General features: G+C 40.2%; 1 protein-coding gene across 4 annotated transcripts in view; it reads right to left on the reverse strand.

Annotated features, from left to right (window-relative positions):
* Positions 1-7,304: 7,304 nt before the first annotated feature.
* The window catches only part of CTNND2 (catenin delta 2), a 698,912-nt gene continuing 687,439 nt past the window's right edge, over positions 7,305-18,777 (reverse strand). For 3 of the 4 annotated variants that reach the window (XM_076330343.1, XM_076330346.1, XM_076330345.1), the window contains 3 exons: positions 14,633-14,710; positions 11,479-11,552; positions 7,305-8,497 (listed from right to left, as the gene is read on the reverse strand). In XM_076330343.1, coding sequence (XP_076186458.1) covers positions 8,237-8,497; positions 11,479-11,552; positions 14,633-14,710 — 413 coding nt within the window. In that variant the 3' untranslated portion in view covers positions 7,305-8,236. The remainder of the gene's footprint in view (positions 8,498-11,478; positions 11,553-14,632; positions 14,711-18,777) is intronic. The other variant, XM_076330344.1, reaches the window with a different exon arrangement.

Below are 18,777 nucleotides of genomic sequence, written 5' to 3' on the forward strand. Positions count from 1 at the left end.
GCTTCCCAAACACATACCTCTTTGCTGAGATTTCGTGAAAATACTGTTGGCCGTACCGTGGGGCTCCATCGGTGCCTTGACAGATGGCCTTGTGAGAGGCAGTAAGTGCCATCAGCAAGGCACAGAGTAAATCCCTGGAAGTAAGAGAGTCCCAGTCTCTCTGGGATAATTCATGATTTCTGGACATGGTATTAGAAACACAGTAAAAGATTATATAGTTAATTTCCCACTTTTTACATCCCTTAGTTCAGCGGGTCAGGCTTAGCTGTGACTGAAGTTGTTCTGGTTTATAAAACTGCTTTTATTTTTAAAATCAATGTTCATACAGCAGACGAACATCACACTTAAACTGTGGCACGGCAGAGACAAGACGAATAACAGCCATCATTTGTCACTTCAGGAAGCAGCTCCAAAATCCTCCTGTCTTTTAACACCTGTTTAACCTTAATTTTGCTGATTTGCACAGTCATTAATTAACTACGTATGGTATACACAGCTGCCCTGATAGATTTGGAATTTTCACAGTCCATTAGAGTATATAATTTGCATTTACATCACAGTGTTGCTAAACCAAATCATTATCTTAACCTACACATATACATCAAATTTTAGGAAGTCAAAACAACTTGTCTCCGACTGCATTTTTCAATTATATATATTAACATCACTTTTCTTTTTACTTAGTCAAAACACATTCCACAGATAGTTACATCAAAAACATTATTGCCCTAAGCCCTAATTACTGAAATTAAAAAAACAAGCCAAAAAAGCCCAGACCACAGACCTTAGCTATGAGAAGGGCAGCTCGCACTTTCCCCTGTGTTAACAACTGCGGCTTTAATTCTCCTGGTCTCTGGCTTCTGGCTTCTAACTTTACATTCCCTTCTTACTAACTTAAAAGACATTACGGATGCCCGTATGCTGGCACGGAGCCCTCCTCCCTGGTGGAGGCTGTGCAGTAACCTGTGGGCAGTACCTCCCCACTCGGGCAGTCTCTCGCCTCCTGCACAAACTCCTTCCTGCTGTTTGCCCAGACCTGAGCCTCGCTCAGGAGCGTGAGCTGCTGCCCATGCTTTAATGCGCCGGCAAAACAGGCATATTTAAAGTTTCCGGGTTTATTATTTTAAAATTTGAGCAAAATGCAAATTTTGTTCAGGACACTTAATTATCAGTTTCTACTAACTGAGATTTTTCCCCCCCCCCCCCTCTCTCCATCACACATAAGCTGTGACTGCAAGAGCAGGATGAGTTGCTGACATGGAAGCATTGGCTCTGCACCTGGGTTTTGGTAATCGGAGTGGGTCGTAACAACTGCCACATTATTAAAAAGGAACCAGAGGGGAAAAAAACCCAAACCAAACAGGTGACCTCTTAAACTATTCTAACTGAAAGTAAAGCAAAAAAACTGAACTGGAAGGCCCCCTGGCCGAGCTGCAGCAGAAACGTAAGGCGGTGGTGCCCAGCCAGTGCTGAGCTCCCTGCAGCTGCAGCACCCGCAGGGCTCCTCCCGCGACCACTCGCTCCTCGGCTCCAGCACTTGTGCCCCGCCAAGGACTAAGATGGCTCTGCCTGCTTTTGCCCACTGTTGCCATCCCTCGGTCCCCAGCCGAAAGTGACCCCAAAATCAGTGGGTCTTTTCCAAGCAGCTTTTGCACTGTTCGGTCTCTCAACCCTTGACTGCGTGCTGGTGTGTCTGCGTAACAGGAGGCTGTTATTTCAAAAGAACCAGCCACTTTTTTTTCTTTTTTTTTTTTCCTTTCCTTTCCCGTGATGGCGAGCCTGCAGTGGTAGCCAGGGTATTAGAAGTGGTGTTTGTCACATTTTGTAATGTGGCTGTTATTTTGCATACTTTGATTTGCTTAATGCTGCTACAGCGCTACAGTGAGTAGCCGCCTTATTCACATGCACAGACCTTGGGCAGAAACAAAAGCAACACAAAACATTGTTCAAATACTGCATATAGTGCAAATTCTCCTCCCTTCCTGCCACCCCAATAAAAAGTCAAACCCAGGGTAGCTTACAGGAAAAGGTTGTAGGTTTTTTTTTCTTTTTTGAGGCAAAGGGTGTAAGTCTTTTTTCAAAGGGACTTATATTTGCTATGGAAGATGTTAGGCTTCATACAGTAGATGGTCTTCCCCCCCCCCCCCCCCCTTTCTATCAGTTGATGTCAAACAGAGGTAATAATTGATTGTGTCTGTACACAGTAGCCTGAATTCTCTGCCACACATTTTCTCTTCAGCCTTGATGTGTTAGTTATTGTCTTGACGTGTTTAGTTATCAACATTTTCTGCCTATATCACATTAATGTAAAATAAGTAAATTATGTAAAAAGCAACCCTCATAGCCACTGGGCTATGTATAAATGAAAAGGCTTATGTGAATTAGTATTTTAATTGAATTTGTGAAAAACAGTGAATCAGCAAACCACTGCTATTTTGCTACCCTAGATTTAGTGGCAAGCTTCAGATTTTGCCTGTCTGGAAAAGAAAGGTATTTCAGTGTCTGAAACTACTCATCTGCTACTGAAATTAACTGCAACAATCAGTCACTGCAAGCACTTTTTATCTATGTCACTCTCTTAAAGCAGTGAAAATAAAATTACAGAGAGCCAAAGGCTCTATAGTAAATTTTGACAGACAGGTACTAGCAAATAACTTGCTTTTTTTCCTCCTTTTAGCTATTAGAAGGTTGCAGCCTTTGGCGTGCTGGCAAGAGCGGCCTCGATGTGCTCATCCTTTGAGAAGGTTGCACCAATTATTCACCTGTTTTCAGTTTGGGCCTGATCCATGGCTTGGTGAAGCTGATGGAAGTCTTTCCAGGGATTTCTGTGGGCTTTAAAATTAGGTGTAAGCTAAAGGTTTACACTTTGCAAGAGTTTAGCATGCGCTTTCTTCTGGCAAAGCGATATCAATGCCCACAGAGGAAGGAAACTGCTTTTAAAATTGCATGAAAAATACTAAAGTGAGTTCGATGGGGAATTAAGTTTAACAAGAATGCATTGTCATGGTGTCTTGCTAGAGTGCTGCGCCTGGCTAGCACCAGTACTCATGCATGTGCCTTGCTGGACTTGCAGAGCATTGTGGCGTGCTGATCTTTTGAATGACATGGCCCAGTTGAGATGGTGCAAAACCCAGGGGGGGGCGCTGGGGAGAAAGAACTTGAAGTGCTTGTGTTAGATGGGGTTGTTTGGCTTGGCCCTCAGAAGAGTGGAGCAAGAGTTAGGAGCAAGTGCTCCTAACCCAGGCCATCAAAAGACGTGATAGTCACTGCTTTTCTCACTTGATTTTTAGAACAGCCTGGAAGGCGGGGATGTCCCCCTCCCTACAGGTATCAGCTGCAGGCTTCAATCCCCTTGCCTGGGAATGAAACTCAAATCTCCCACTTGCAGCCTAAATGTCTGAAACTGGCTTTAGGCCACTATTTAAAAACTGGCTAGTCCCCCTAGAAAACAGCCAGCACTGCACAGTTACTCAGCAGATGTTGGTGCGCATCTGGCCTCCAGGGAAAACGCTGGGCTTCAAATGGCAAGTGTCTGGAGCTGCTCCTTGGCAAGCACAGCCCCAGCACCGGCAGCGGTCAGCACGGGTGGCTGCTCAGACGTACAGCTGTACCAGGTATTGCCCAGCTGATAGGAAAGGGCCTTTGCAAGCTGGGTCCTTGATGGGATTGTCCCCTGTGTGCACTGCATCTGTGTACCTTCTGGGAAGGCCACATTCTGCTGCTGAGGATGGTGGGGCAAGGGGGGAGGCTTGCAAAAAGTTGCCTCTTTTACATTAGCTGCCTAATGTCTTTTTGACCTAGTCTTAAAGTCTTGGACCTAGTTTTAAAGTCTTTGATCAAGAGTCTCATCCTGCTCCTCTCTCCTTTACAGCTGTAAGCGGTCGCTGCTGTCATGCCCAACATCTGCTGGCTGAAGCTGGAAGTACCCAACGGTGACCTGTGATTTCCCTCTGCTGCTCCCTCCCACCTTCCTAGCATAAAGCTTTGTGTGCATCATGTTGCTGCTATTAAATGCTCAGTACATTAGCTTGTTAGTAATATTTGATGATCTTGGTGCATAAAATCTCTTGTTGGATCCATTGCACTGTTAGTAATTGTGAGTGTGCATCTGCCCTCACGCACAGGCTCTGAGTTTCTGTATTTTTAGGCCCCTTGTTTGTTGTCCCCCCCCCCCCGCCTTTGGATTGCTGTCTCCATCCCTCCCACTCCTCTCACCACTCCCCGTGACACAAGCAGTAACACTAAACCCAGAGCTCTGCTGGCAGGAGAGGATGAGTAACAGGGGCGGAGGAGTTGAGAAAGCCTCCCTTGCAGCGCACTGGCTTGCACAGCCTGTGCTGTGCCAAGGTATAAAAAATAAGTCAGCATTTCTGGTTTGAGTTGCAAGTCTCCCCGGTGAGACGCTTCTGCAGGCTAATGCAACCCAGTCCCAGGAAAGAATTCGCAAGCCCTTACACGCACTGCACGCCGGGACTCCCAGCAACGCACGAGTGAATTAATGGCTTGCTCTTCGTTTCTTGGCCGCAGCCTACGTAACACTGGGGCCAAGATCGTATTTTTTACGGCATGTTCCTATCCACTGGCACCAGCCTTGAGCTTTTAAGTTTTTTCTACAGGTATTGGTAAACTCTCTCTCTGTAAGTGGTGGCAGCTGAGCTCTTGCAGCCATAATTAGGGGTGAACTGGGTGTTCTTCTCAAAAATACCTTTGCCCTTTGCTTGCTGTTGTAGAGTGGGTTGTGCTCATAAACCTGGTGGAGAGGGAGGGGGGAGCGAATGACTTGAGAGCTGAAAGTTAGCTATCCAATTAATATTTAAAATAAATAAATTGCAGGGGTTTGTTGGCTGTGTGAAGCTAGGCATCAATCTATGGAGTCAACTTCTGAGTTTAAACATATTGCACTATGACCAGCGATTCTCCACAATACAGTAGGATTTATTAATAGAAAATATGTCAATATGAGTTTGCCTTTGTACATGTTAGCAACATGTACAATGAAACACATTTTTTTTTTTCAATCTATATTGTTATAGTTCTTTTGTGTTATCTGACATAACCATTTATATTTTGGGCTTAAATATGTTATTTGTCAAAATGTACTTTCAGTGTTAATATACCTTTAAAATCATAGTTTATCTTTTAAATATTGAATTCATATTATTTTTTTTCAAATCAATATTGCTCATGTTAGTGCAAATTTGTTAATCTTGAGATAGGTTAACCATTCCTTCCAGACCATAAACAGCATTTAATAAAACAGTGAGATTTATATAGCTCTACACAGCTGAACAAGATTCTAATACGAAGCTTGTTAAAAAAAAAAAAATCCGACATTTTACAGTACATCAATTGCATTTTATACATTTTTTTGTGGAACAGTTTTGTTTCTTCTCTATTTCTGTGTGTGATCTAGTACAAGAACGAAGGGAACAGCAATAGGTAATGATACTTTCCTCAATATTAAAAAGAATGCATCATATATATCTTGCTCAGTATGGCAGCAGTGTTGGATTTCCGAGCCTGGAAAAGCAGCCAGGTAATTCAACACCTTCCCAAAATTCAGTACAGCAAGAGTGAACATTACCAGCCGGAGCACTTGCCACTACAGAAGAATGGAAACAAAACAACACAAACTACAGACAAAAGGTATTTTATGCCACTTCATCGATCCATATCTCTCACTTGAGCAATGGTCAACATTTGACACCAAGTAGTTCCTAAGAGGAGCTGAAAGGGGGCAAAGTGGGCATTTCAGTAGTTTGAAGAATGGAAATAAATCCAACTTACAATAACCTCCTGTCCTAAGAACTTCGAACAGAATGACGGATCCCCTTGGCCTGTTGGCAATCCTGCGCCTGGAGAACTGCCCCAGCCTGGTGGTTATCAGGCAGTCAAGAAGAACTTCAAGTTGCGAGTGACATTCTTTATTAAAAAAAAGTTTTTATACTGAAAATGTGCTTTGTTCAAAAGAGCACTGCAAATGTCACTTATCTTATTAAAATCAATGTCATAAATAAAATATAAACAACCTGTGTCCAAAACTATGAATAATATTTTTATCTACCTCACTATACATCTGGCCCACTGTGCCCCTCCCACCCACCCTTTCTTAAATTTTTTAAAAATTTTTTTGCATGCGATTTTTTTTCCCCATTTACTACAAAGAGCAGATAAGGTTACATATCGTACACTGGGAAAAGCTGCCAAAAAGATTAAACTATAGTCCTAGATTACCGATAAACCAATTCTACGTCACAATACCCGCCTGCGTGAACTACTCGGGCTGCGACCTATAGAGCAGGCGATGACTTGCGAGAGACTTCTCCCCCTGGGCACAGCCAGAAGCGTGCCAGGTGATGTTAAGACTATTACAATGACTAATCACAGAAATGTTTGCGATCTAAAACAAATTCCTTAATTGTAATTTAAGCAATTTACAACTACTCCATTTGTGGTGGGTCTTACGCTGCGAAAACTGTACGCCGAACTGTTGCCTGAATCAAAGAAATGAAGAAACGCTAGATTCTTTTTTTCACTTCCAGAATCCCAAGAGCTAAGTTGACTATACCAGCTCTTCTGGCCTCCTAGTCTAGTTTCCTTTTCTATTTTTTAATTATTTAAAAAAAAAAAATCTCTGTCCCTTACATTTTTTATTTCTCAGGGCTTTACTTTAAATGCACAGAAATGGTCGGTATCTTTCATATTTGAGGAATGTGTTTTGGGTATTGGGTTTTCTTTTTGGTATGGGTTAAAATAAATGATTGTCCTAATGGTTCACGAGTTGGACTCTTCTATAGCCCAAAGAGTTTGGAGACTCCAGACTCAAGTCTGTTGGGTCTTTGTTTTCCATTCCCTCAGGGAGATGGCAAGATCAAACTCTGCCTTCCTTGAGCGCTTGCTGGTTGGTGGCTGGAGAGTAATGAAAGTTCCTCAAGAGAAGATCAAGAGATGCTATTTTAAAGGAAATGGCACCTAAGGGTGAAGGAGTCAGTGAAAAAAAATCCAATAACCCCTTCCTTTGTGAGTACGTGGCCTAACAATTTTGAATTGCTATCAATGGTTAAGAAAGTGAGTAAGAGAAAGCACATACTGGAGTTTCCACTGTTTAAAAAAACTGAAACTCAAACAAAAATTGAAGCTGGAACAAGGAAAACATTGGATGAAAAGAAGTCTCACGCCACACAAACGCACACACTCAAACACACACACGCACACAGAATACTATGCATACGTGGACACACACAAGTAAGAATGTGTATTTGTATGGTAGGTTCTTGGAAATAGACATTCTTAGCAAATATGGATGACAGATCAATTGTAATTTATTTTCTTTTAACACTGTATCATCATAAAGAAAACTGGTATAAATGAAAAAAATCTATTTCAAATATCTACATCTAAAATTTTAGGCAGTGAAAAAGCACTTCGTTGACAAGGAGTGTGGAATAATGAATGTTAATTGTCAGAAACTGCTGAATGCCTTTTTTTTAGTTGCCACAAACAAATTCACATATCAGAACGAACAATACTGCTAAATATTCCTTTTTGTTTGATTTTTTTTTGTTTTTTTTTTTTTGTTAAAACGCACCGGGGAAAAGAAAACAAAAAACTGGAAATTCATACATCTTTCAAAATTTGAAATTGAAGCAATATTTAGAACCATAGATGAAGAAACACTGTGGCATTGGTGTAATATACACAATGCACTTGTTTTTTTTTATCTGTAATGTACATCAAATACTTTACAACAATGCATTAACAAAAGGCAAGAAACATCTTGCTGTACAGAGGAAACCCCAAATGCAACTTGAAGCCTAGATTCACAATGAATGAGGATATTAAACAAAGTGTGAGAAGCTGTTCCCCATAAAGTATGTACGCTGCTCAGTTACTTGTGCTTAACTCTTGACCCACATCCACTGTCATGTTCTCCCTCCTTCCTTCAGCCACATTCAATATACAGCACCGAACTTCAGACTCTACAGGCCAACAGTAAAGTCGCCCCACACTGTAAAATATATATATATATGTATATATATATATTTCTTTCTAATTACTCCCAGGTTTAGCTTTCGTATCTTTTAGCCCTCTAAAAAAACCTCTTAATTTTTTCCATACTGGTTATCTGGGCCTTCCTATGGAACAGGCTTTAACAAACTAAATTTGCAGGAAAAAAAATGTCTTGTGGTATGCATGCACATGCACAGTTCCTGGAGCTTTTGTATCTGCCCAAGTCTCAAACCCAGGAGTCGGGAGAGGCTGGATAGTGGCTTGTTTCATAGTTAAGTTCGCTATAAGGACGAGCAGCTGAATAGAAGTCGACGTAGTTGCCAGTTGACTTTAGTCCCAGGTGCATGTTGTATTCGCTTGCAGGTGGACGATGATGCACTTGGTCCTCAAAGAAGGACTCATCATAGTTTCTTGTTGAATTCTGAAACGGCTGATATGATTCATAATCTTTTCTGCTGGGCTCCTGTGGAACTGGCTGTGTTGAAACCTGAAAGACAGTAATACCCACCGCTTGTTAGATACAACTTATTGTGGGCAACAGGATGGAAGGAGGAGTAAATCTCACTCTATGTTTATCACGCTGGAAATCCAAGTTGTGCGTTATCCTAACATCTGCTCAAGGTATTGCATGGTAGTGAATTCATTCTACAGCTTTGCCTTGTCATTACAATTCTTTACATCTATTTATTTAATATTATTATTAAATACATTTATTATTTAGTATTATTGCTGCTAAAGAAGCTGGTTTACTTCCAAAGTAATTAAAGCAGCACAGCTTACAGTTACTTTCATAACTATAATCCGTGTATAACTTTCTGACTAATTTGCAGCTATATAATGCAAACATTGGTGGCCAAAACTCAGCCTTGAAGAATTTGAATGGAAGTGATACACACTCCAAAGATGCTAAACATTTTGCAGCTGCCTTTGCCGCAAGTGAGATTTAGAGTGCCACTGTATCCTTAAGAACCATTTATAATCTTCAGGGCACTGACATGGGAAAATTTCAAGCGAAGTGGCCTGAAATGTTTTCTTCTGCTACTGTTAAGCAGAACCATCTTCTTACCACCTCCTTAACTCGTCATGTTGGCAATCTTGTGCTGTTGCTACATTCCAGCAAGTTGCCTTGAAGCTGAAATATTTATGATATGCAGAAAAAAAATCTCAGGCGGTCCCCTAACCTAAGTTTGCCATAAAGTTTTTTTCAGACAGCCCTAGCGAGTCTCTGTTTTTATAGTTGGAATACTACCTTTCACTCTCTGCCACCTCTACTAAGTTTGGGCAGACGCTGTGACTGCAAAATGATACAGCCTTTCAATCCTCACATGGTCATCACTGGGAATACTGGTGCTCAGACGTTGGTGTCAGAAGACTTTGCAGATCCTGCTGACTCTACAAGAGTTAGTAATGCTCCTTCAGGAAGTGAGGAACAGCTGCACCGCTACGTCCCAAACTCCGTGATATTCTTTCTAAGCATGTCTGTATTGGACTCTATGCGTAGAGTGCAAAAGGCTGTCCGTGTCCTTCAACAATCCTACAAGTGATCTTATGACACTGGGCCCTATATTAGAACAGCACAAGGGAGCACAACTACTCTAGTTTCTATTTCTAGTACTGCTACCGAGGTGTATAGGACCTCGAGCCCCTCATTTAATTTCACATATTCGAACAAGGTGTTTAGTTTTGGAGACAGGAGAAAAATTCTATACTAAGCAACCTATTTATATGCCAAAAAGTTAGAGATGGTCAATTTTTGAGTAGAAAATAGGGCACCGAAGTAGTATTTCTGGGTTCTTTTTAGCTAAAAACATTATTTCTGACATGTCAATCATAAACCTGACATTTTATTGAGAAAGCAAGTGGGAAAAGCTGGAATTTTTTTTTTGGGGGGTGGGTTTTTTTCCTTTGGTTTGTTTTGTTTTCGCTCAAACTCTCACCCCCAAAATCAAACTAGTTGATTCATGACTGCAGTTAAGAGTGCACCTGCTGTTACAATACCTCATACCCTTATTTTCTCTAAATATTGTGTTACTTAGGAGGGCTTCATCTCTTTAAATGCAATAAAAGCAGAAACACCTTCATGCACTGAACTGGCTCACTCAAAGAAGGAATATGGTGCACCACAGGAAATACTGGCTAATTAAAAAGCAAAACCAATAAAGAGAAATGGGGGCACAGAATATCAGAAACTCTCTTCACCTTAAGTTTGTGGATTAAAACCGAAATATCAGTCTTTTATATTTCAGGTAATCTAGTACAAATCTTCAGAGAAAAATCTTTATCAATTTTACTGAATATTCATCTACCTGTCTGATACTACTAATCATTTTAAGTGCTTTCCTTAAATGTTTTTTCGTCTCATTCCTCTAGTTGAAAAATGCTGTAACTTTTGCATATTACAGAGGGAAGTTGTAAAAATATTAAGGAGTTGTGATGATTAAGTATAAAGTAGCATTACACATAATGATGAAACAAAAGCCTATGGGTGCAGAAAAATGTCAGTTTCTCAGGGACTGAGTAACCCCTATACTGGAAATACCAACTATATGAATGCCATACGTGTCAACATGGCAACTTTTTCTGTGAGTGCATTACCTTGGCACCCATGCTGCCAATTACATTTTTGTAATGCCCACCTTACCCAGATGTACTTACTGCCTTCTGGTTTTCAGGGACAGAACATTTTTAAAAGAGTCCCAAAGCTCTAGACTGAATGGTTTGGATGTATATACATGAGAAAGCGTCCTTGCCGACGAAATGCTACATTTTCTCTTGCCCATGCCCCAGTGCATACATTAAAAAACAACTAAGCAAAACCCCTGGTTACAATCATGCTTCTGGAGTAACTAAAGGGCAAATCTGAGGGCTTTTGCTGTACCCAAGTGTAGCGTACACATCCCTGCAAAAGATACAGGAGGTTCTTTCTCCAGGACTGTTCAATACTTGAGTTTCTGCTAGGATGCCTTAGCACGTGAGCCGCGCGGTGTCAGCAGTGGTGTTGAACTTTATGATGGCTATACTCAAGTAATAAGATGTGACCGGACTTAACCAAATTCACTGGCACAGGACATCACGAGATACCAGAGCCAGCAGAAGTGCCCATTAACATTAGCTTGGCTTTTGTAGTCTGTGTCACACATATCCAGAACTTGAAAGGAATTCAGGTCTCAAGCCCCTCTTGATTTCATTATGAGTTACAGGCTTGAACACCTTAGATTAGATAATTTTTGTGCATATGCCGTCATAACCCGTTGGACATTTTTTGAAACTTGGGCTGAAATTATCCATTAGCATAAAGAACGTCGCTTGTTTGAAGTCAGTGAAATTGCTTGCATTTGCGCAAGCAGATGACTCAGTTCCTCTAATCTAGATTTATCAATCTTTGTGATATTTTTCTTAGTTTCCGTACAAGATGTTACACTGGTCTTTTGCCATCTGGAACAGTAACATTTTAGTCTCCGTACTTACCTGGTTGTGTTTGATATCTTCAGCAGGTGCACCATACGAATTCCTGTACAAAGTTGAGATTCCAGTGTTCTGAGCTGGAGAGAGAAAAAAGGAAGGAAAAAGCAGGTTTACCAAACATACCTCTTTCGCCTCAAAATGAATTCTTAAGGCTTCATGAAATACATTATACAGCTCCTGTTTCCCGTACACAAAAATCTTTAAAAGCATCTCCAGACTTCTATTTTCTCTTCCTCCCACTAAACAGTCACAATCTTTGCTTTGGTGTACATGCGTGTACATGGTATACACTTACTAATGGTAACAGGTGCTATGTCATGTTCATCTTGTGCACTTCACGTGTAAATCAACAAAATTATTTCATATATAGCTAGCATTCAGTAATATATTTCAGGTTATATATGAGATTTTATATCACACATACACTAAACAGGTAACAGTTGTAAATATTGAGATTAAGAAACATTTCATTCCTTTCACTTCAGTTGGATGACGTTACACCAAATCTTGGATTATTTATCCTACACTGCTTTTGCTATATGGTGAAATTATTCATGGGGAAAGCGATTAAATGCAACTGAAAAATGAGTTATGCAAAACAGTAATATGTAGTTGTACTGAAGAGGTCTGGCCAAGATAGTCTCAAATCCATGAACCGCTGTCACTTTCTTCTCAGATGTCCTACTACTAAAATGCATGGAATCATGAGCTATGAGTATGAAAGCAGAAGTAACTCTAAAGACAAGGATAACATCATACAGTTTTGCAAAAATTTATTTCCCACCCTGACCCAAAAAACCCACATAAGAAGCTAAGGATTTTCCCTGCAAAGCTGACTTCACTGATCACTTTGATTTGGCTATCTAGCTGAAGCTTAGTTTGCTGGTAGAACTAGAAAGATGGTAGTTATTTCTCATATTTGAAAGAATATGAGGGTAGTATTTTGTGGGGCTGCTGCGCACTGTTCTTACTGGGCATGCATTATTAACTTTCCAGACATTATAACCAATGATTTGATGCTGTCATGAGGACTCTTGTTATAAAGCACGTGCCTGAAAGTAAAAATTGAGTAGTTGTGAATCAGAGTCATCAGTGGAATTGAAACGTGTTGCTCACACAACTTCTCTCAGGTCTCTGTGCAATGGTATAAAACCTGGAGGCACCAAGAGTTGCTTTTAACACCTTCACAACTCAAAACTTTTTGAGAGTGAGGACTGAGTACCAGAGCTGAAAGCTGAGTATGGGATCCATGCTAGTCACATGACTACGAAGAACCACAGTTACTGAAGAAGTAACCACTCTTTCTTCCTTTGGCAACCTGCTAGCATGGACCCCAGCATGTACAACTGTCTCCATCTTTCCCCCAGCAACCGCACCCTCTATGGAGAAAGGAATGGCACCGTCTTTAGTCAAAGTTGACTGTAATACACCAATTCTGATCTTCACATCTGCTGCGGGTTCCACGCTGAGGGTATAATTTTTGTCAGAGTATGGTGCACTGTTCCATGTTGCTGCTTTACAGATCGCAGATGGTGTTCTTAAAGATCTCCAGCATGTTCTTGAAACAGGGTAAAGACAGGGCTTATATGGTGGGGGAATGAGCCCTAACAGCTGGAAAAAGAGATCTTTCACTTCATAACCATTAACTAATAGGGTTGAAAAAACTCTTCTTGTTTCTTGAAGAGCTGGATGCGGTTACTGAGACAGTGCATAGTCCTGTGTAGGAAATGGAGAAGAGCTCTGGAGGTCTCCAAGGAGTGCAGCAGGATCCTTTCTTTGACGGTGGGAAGAATACGAACTCCAGTAACAGATGATGATTGGTCTTTTCCAGTGGTAGGTACTCTTAATTCTGCCTGTGTGCCAATAGGTGGTAACAGATGGAAACGATGACTGCTTGAGTAGTTTGTCTTTGGCCATAGATGTTAGTACTGAAGGGCCGATCTGCAGAGGTTCTCTCTGCTCAGGCTGCATTTTGTCACTAAACTTGAGAGATGTGCGAGACTTGACTGTTATTTCAGAGTTTTTTATATTCCAGTTGCATCCTCTGCTTTAGTGTTTGAAAATCTCCCTCCCGATGTCCGTCTTTGTTATTAGAGGAGTCTGCATTAGCATTGCCATTTATGGTACATCTCCTGAAGGCATGACTCTCAGTAGTACAACTGCCAGATCCTTCCTTGATACCATCTTTTTTATGCTGTTTTTCTGAGTTTTTTGCTTGCCCTAAAAAGTGCTAGAACAAGTTGGGTTATACAAATTCCTCTTCTCAATATCTAAAGATACTCAGAGTTAGTATTTCAGCTACCCATTTTGTGAAGTGCTACTTCTTGAAAAGAACGAAAGTGATATTCAATGCGTTGGACTCTCATAAACAGGGGAAGAACTTCTTGTAACCATTTTGTTTTCATGTATATAAATTGTAAGATAAGCAGGGTTGAAGTTTCATGCATGTAAGTTGTTAGTCAGGCATGACTGAACATATTCAGTCCAGACAGGACAATACTGTTCATGCTTCGTTGATGTCAAGAATAAAAGATTGGTATAAGGCGCAACATCTGAGGGTTTTATGAAGAATCTGATGAAAAATAGCAAACTGGACTCATGCTAATTTATATGTTGTTCCTACAAGCAACCAGAGAGACTTTAAGGAGGGTCATGACCTTTCCATCTTTTTACAGGTATATAAAAAGGCACATGGTACATATGTGCCACTAATAGCCATGACTATTATAAAACCAGAAATAGTCCAGAGTTGGTGCATAGCTGTCCAATGCGCTACTGTGACATTTGCACTGCTGTGCTCCGAATTGTCACATGCCAGACTGAAGACCTGCAGTCTCCCAGATCACATATTCTGCGATGGAAAAATGGATAGTTTCAGCTTATGAAAATAGCTGCAAGGTCTGCGTTGCTGATTTCACTGCAGTGATGTGGATACAAATTCACAAGTTTAAAATGCAAAAAAAAAAGTAGTATTCTTTTCTTAACGTAATAAAAAGAAATATAATGACACATCAAATGCTTGGAAATGAATGCCAAGAGTTCAAGAACAAGAAATCTTGGCTTAGTCTAGCTGGGAGGCTGAGGTAATTCTGCCTCTGGAGGAAATGTAAGTCAAGCAATGTAGCTGCTAGCAATGCATGCAGCACCGCTCCAGTACCTGCTTCTGAACACGCAGGCGGCATCCCTGGGAACTCCATTCCCACTCTGCCATGCTTCAGTGAGCAGTTCACTCTTGCTGTCCAAAAGCAGAGGGCAAATATAAAAGAAAGAAGGGAGAGAATGAGCTAGATGAATGGACAGATATTGTGTGGTTAGTATCTGATTTTTGCTGTTAATATTGTATACGTACCATCCTAGTAAAATTATCAAACAGAGAGAAAGAGAGGTTAAAGAAATAATTTTCTTTTTTAAAACACGGCAAGAGAAGGGAAAAGGGTACAAGGAGCAAGAGATGGAGGTTTTCCAGCAGCCACACTTCCTTACAGAGATGTGAGAATTGTAACTGCAGATGAAATGATTTCAGGAGTGATGAGTGTGTGTGTGTATTTTATGCAGTATCTAAACATCAATATGTGATAGTACTGAAGAGGTACTTTTTACTAGGCAAAATTGTGAAGGTTCTAAAATGAGTACTATAATCAACCTGCAGTACTTCGTGGTTGCATTGCATGAAGAACGTTATACCTTCCTTTTTTCCCCCCGTTCAGTTTTCAAGGTGATAGTGGGTAAAAAAAAAAAAATCATATAGTTCCCCACAGCAGTTTTCTGCAAAGCTGACAACAACTTTGAAAATTATGTCACTCAGTGGTTTATGTGACAAAGATATCACTGACCGAAGCCGTCCCCATATATCCCAGTCACTTGATTTGTGGTTTAACATTCAGCTTTCACTTATAAATACTTATTCTGAACACATTTACAGACACTTGGAAATAACAAGGTGCTAGCCTTTTGCCCTCACAAACAGAGACCGATAGTAAGAAAGGAAAGCTCAGCTGGACAGGTAGTCATCCTCATCTGGTATTGCATAAGCAATTGCTGCTATAAGCAGCAGGACTCCATTTTCTAAAATTTAGTTCAAGACAGTAAATGAAAATGCTTCTGTGCCTCACAAATCTCAGCTAACAGAGATCACTACCTGTCACTACCACTGCCACCTTCCTGCACGGTGAAAGATGAGGTAAGGGCATGAGAAAAGATTACAGTGTATTATGGTTTCTTAAAGTAATAATAAGTTCAAGTAGCCCGAGCATCTGTAGCTATTGTAACAGATGATGGTGGTTGTTTGCGTTCTGAATGTGCAGGGACTTGCAAGTAAGTTTAAATGACAAAAGTATAGATGATTGATTCTTGGCAATCAAAAGAAAATAAATTAATCAGAAGGTGTTTCTGCTGGTGGAAGTGAAGATACAGGGTGCAGACTGTGATGTACGTATTAGTTCAGTGAGGGAACTAACAAAGTAAAAGCAACTTTAGAGTAGGAGTCCCATGATAGTATACAGTAACCTTATCTTCCCTGTTCTGAAGGAAAACACCATGGCATAAATAACGTTATCATATGCACTTATAGTTCCTGCTTTTTTAAAAGGAATATAATAGTTTTTGTCTTAAAAATATACTTTAGGTGATAAAATTTTATTATTGGTTATTATTTTCTACAGAGAAGAGAAGATGGATAGTAAATGTACAAGGTATCATAAACCTGTGAAGGGAAGAGGGCAATGAGAACTTTGATATTGTTCCTCTATTTTTTAGCTGTCCTTGTGAAATCAGTGTAAGTTACCATCTTCAGCCAAACTGTTTACTTCACAGATTCTCCATTTTTCCCAGACGTTTCCTGACAACTCCCCACAATGGCAAGAAGCCAACATTTCTGCTTCGAAAATCCCTCAAAAACCCCTCATTTCAGTCCTAGCCAAGAGGTCATAAAATTTTTGAACTGTAAAAAGAGAAGGGCTTTGGAGAAGAGCATGGAGACAGTTGTGGATGAATTGGGACTACAGCTGTGGCTCTACATTCTGTGTAAATCCGCAAGTCAAAGAAAGCTTTGTGTAATACATCAGCTTGGCACAAAATACAAGAGCAGCTCAAAATACGTATACGCCAGGTGGAACCTGAAAAAACATTTATCTAAGTCCCATAGGCTCTATGAATGTATTAGCTGCAATGCATTGTCTGATGCACAAAATGAAATACAGGCATCGCAATGAACTTGCTACACAAACTTACATTAGACCATCCAAGTAAAGTCAAAATGTATCACAATTAAAATCACAAATACTGATTTTATATTGTTCTTTAATGAAATATTTCTTTTATGAGCTACAAATATGTCACACAAATTTCATGTTGAATGTTGACGAGTGAGACTCCTTCTAACTGTCATTTTCTTTTGTTCTTAAAATGGTGCTTAATTTGAGCTCAGACCAAATGAGCAGAGATTTGGTGACCTGAAAGAGAGAGAAAGTAATTTGTTAATTTCATATTAATTTGTACAATGGTCATGTAAGACTGTGAAATATTATTAAACTTTTCAATTTGATTTTGGTTTTGATTTTTCTCACTGAGCTCAGTAGCTGGAAAAATAGTCAATAGCTCAGCATGATGCTGAGAATTTCGACCTTCCTTACTAAAAGCCCACCCAAAAAATCAATATGAATAGATCAAAATACAAGCAGATATTAAAGGAAAACACGATGAAAAAATCAAAGTGGAGCAAAGGTTGCTGGGGAAGTACAAACCTCGCAATCTGAAAATTATATTGAAAGAGAAAGGAAACAAGGGAAACAGGAATGGAAAAAGAAAAACACTACAGTAAAAGACAAAATGAAAAGAGATTGAGGAAAAAGAAACCCCCGCTATTTTTAAAGTGTGGAGAGAGACAAGACTATCTGCAAGGAAACACAGATTTTCCACATGGAAACCCTTTTTTTTGTGAACCTTCTGATATAATCTGGTAGTCTAAATTTGCAGATACAGCTAGAACAAAATACTAATGTTTCTGCCTTTTCAGCCTGCTGCTCTTACTCCTGAGATTCCCTCTTCACGGATCCTTGACAAAGTGGTGAAAAAACGCAGTCCTGTCCTTCACAATCACACAAGGACGGACCACTGAAGTGTTTTAGAGAACCACCTTGTGCAGTGACTGTGAAAGACTCAAAATATTACAGATACATAAAATCCAGTACCTTGACTGAATCTGCTGCAACCTCATGTAGTATGCTGCACATGCCGTTCAGGACACTCCTCATTTCTGTGGTTTCCAAATGCTCTTGACTGTCATTCCTCTTCTTCAGATTTTCACTTTCATGCTAATTAAATAGTTCCATATTGCATTTTCACACAAATTCAAAGGCTGGCCTTTAGGCTTTGATTACACAATAGCATGTAATACAGTAGATGTAGTATGAGTATCATCATATCCTAAATACGGTCTTGAAAGCTAGTATGGATGGCTTGACGCTGAGTCAGCACGCTACTGGTGTCCCCAGTGAGCTGAGGAACACAAAGACAGCCCATTCTGGCATCCTCTGAGCAAGACCTCTACAGAGGGCATGGGAAAAGGTAACAGGCATTCAGAAAGTGCAGAGTGACTCCTCACTATGATGTCTGCTTGCCCTGAGGTAGCATTTGGCGAAGAGGACACCATCATGCTCGGCACTGTATAAATGTACGAAAATGTTCAACAGAGGTTATATAAGCCTGTGCAATGGTGACGGAGACCAACACATATTTTGCAACAGAATTAACAAAGAGGTGCAGTACGAGGCAAAGCACTCAAAATTTTATAGTTCCTCTAAGTGCTAACAGGTTAATGAGCTCACTAGGGGAGAGAAGCCTTCAGTGAAATCTGCAATAGACGCCATAACATACACAGAGAAAACTGTTCCATTTACATCAGCCCAGCTGAGAAAGTAACAGGGATAGACTTTACAAACTGCTACCGAATTTCCTAGAAATGACTGATGTGCAAAATAAGCTAACCGGTCCCAGAAAGCCATTCCCTGCAAAAGACAGATGTTAGCGATCACCGCACATGCTCAACCATTGCCATGCTTCAAAAACAAAGCTAGTTAATACAAGGTGGATTTACTCACTTCATTCTGAAATGAAAACAAACTTAAAATTAAAAAGAAATGTAAAATTGCTTTTAGAGCCTTTCCTCTGTGAAGAAACAGGGTCTTCACAAACCATTTTCACACAGCATTGTATTCATTAAGATCAACTATTTCTTCAGTTGTATTTCTCAAGGTGGCTAAAACTTCAGAATCAACAAAAGCAGGTTGAGTCTTTTCTACAGCA

The sequence above is a fragment of the Aptenodytes patagonicus genome, chromosome 2 (assembly GCF_965638725.1).
Source record: "Aptenodytes patagonicus chromosome 2, bAptPat1.pri.cur, whole genome shotgun sequence".
In the NCBI taxonomy this organism is placed as follows: Eukaryota; Metazoa; Chordata; class Aves; order Sphenisciformes; family Spheniscidae; genus Aptenodytes; species Aptenodytes patagonicus.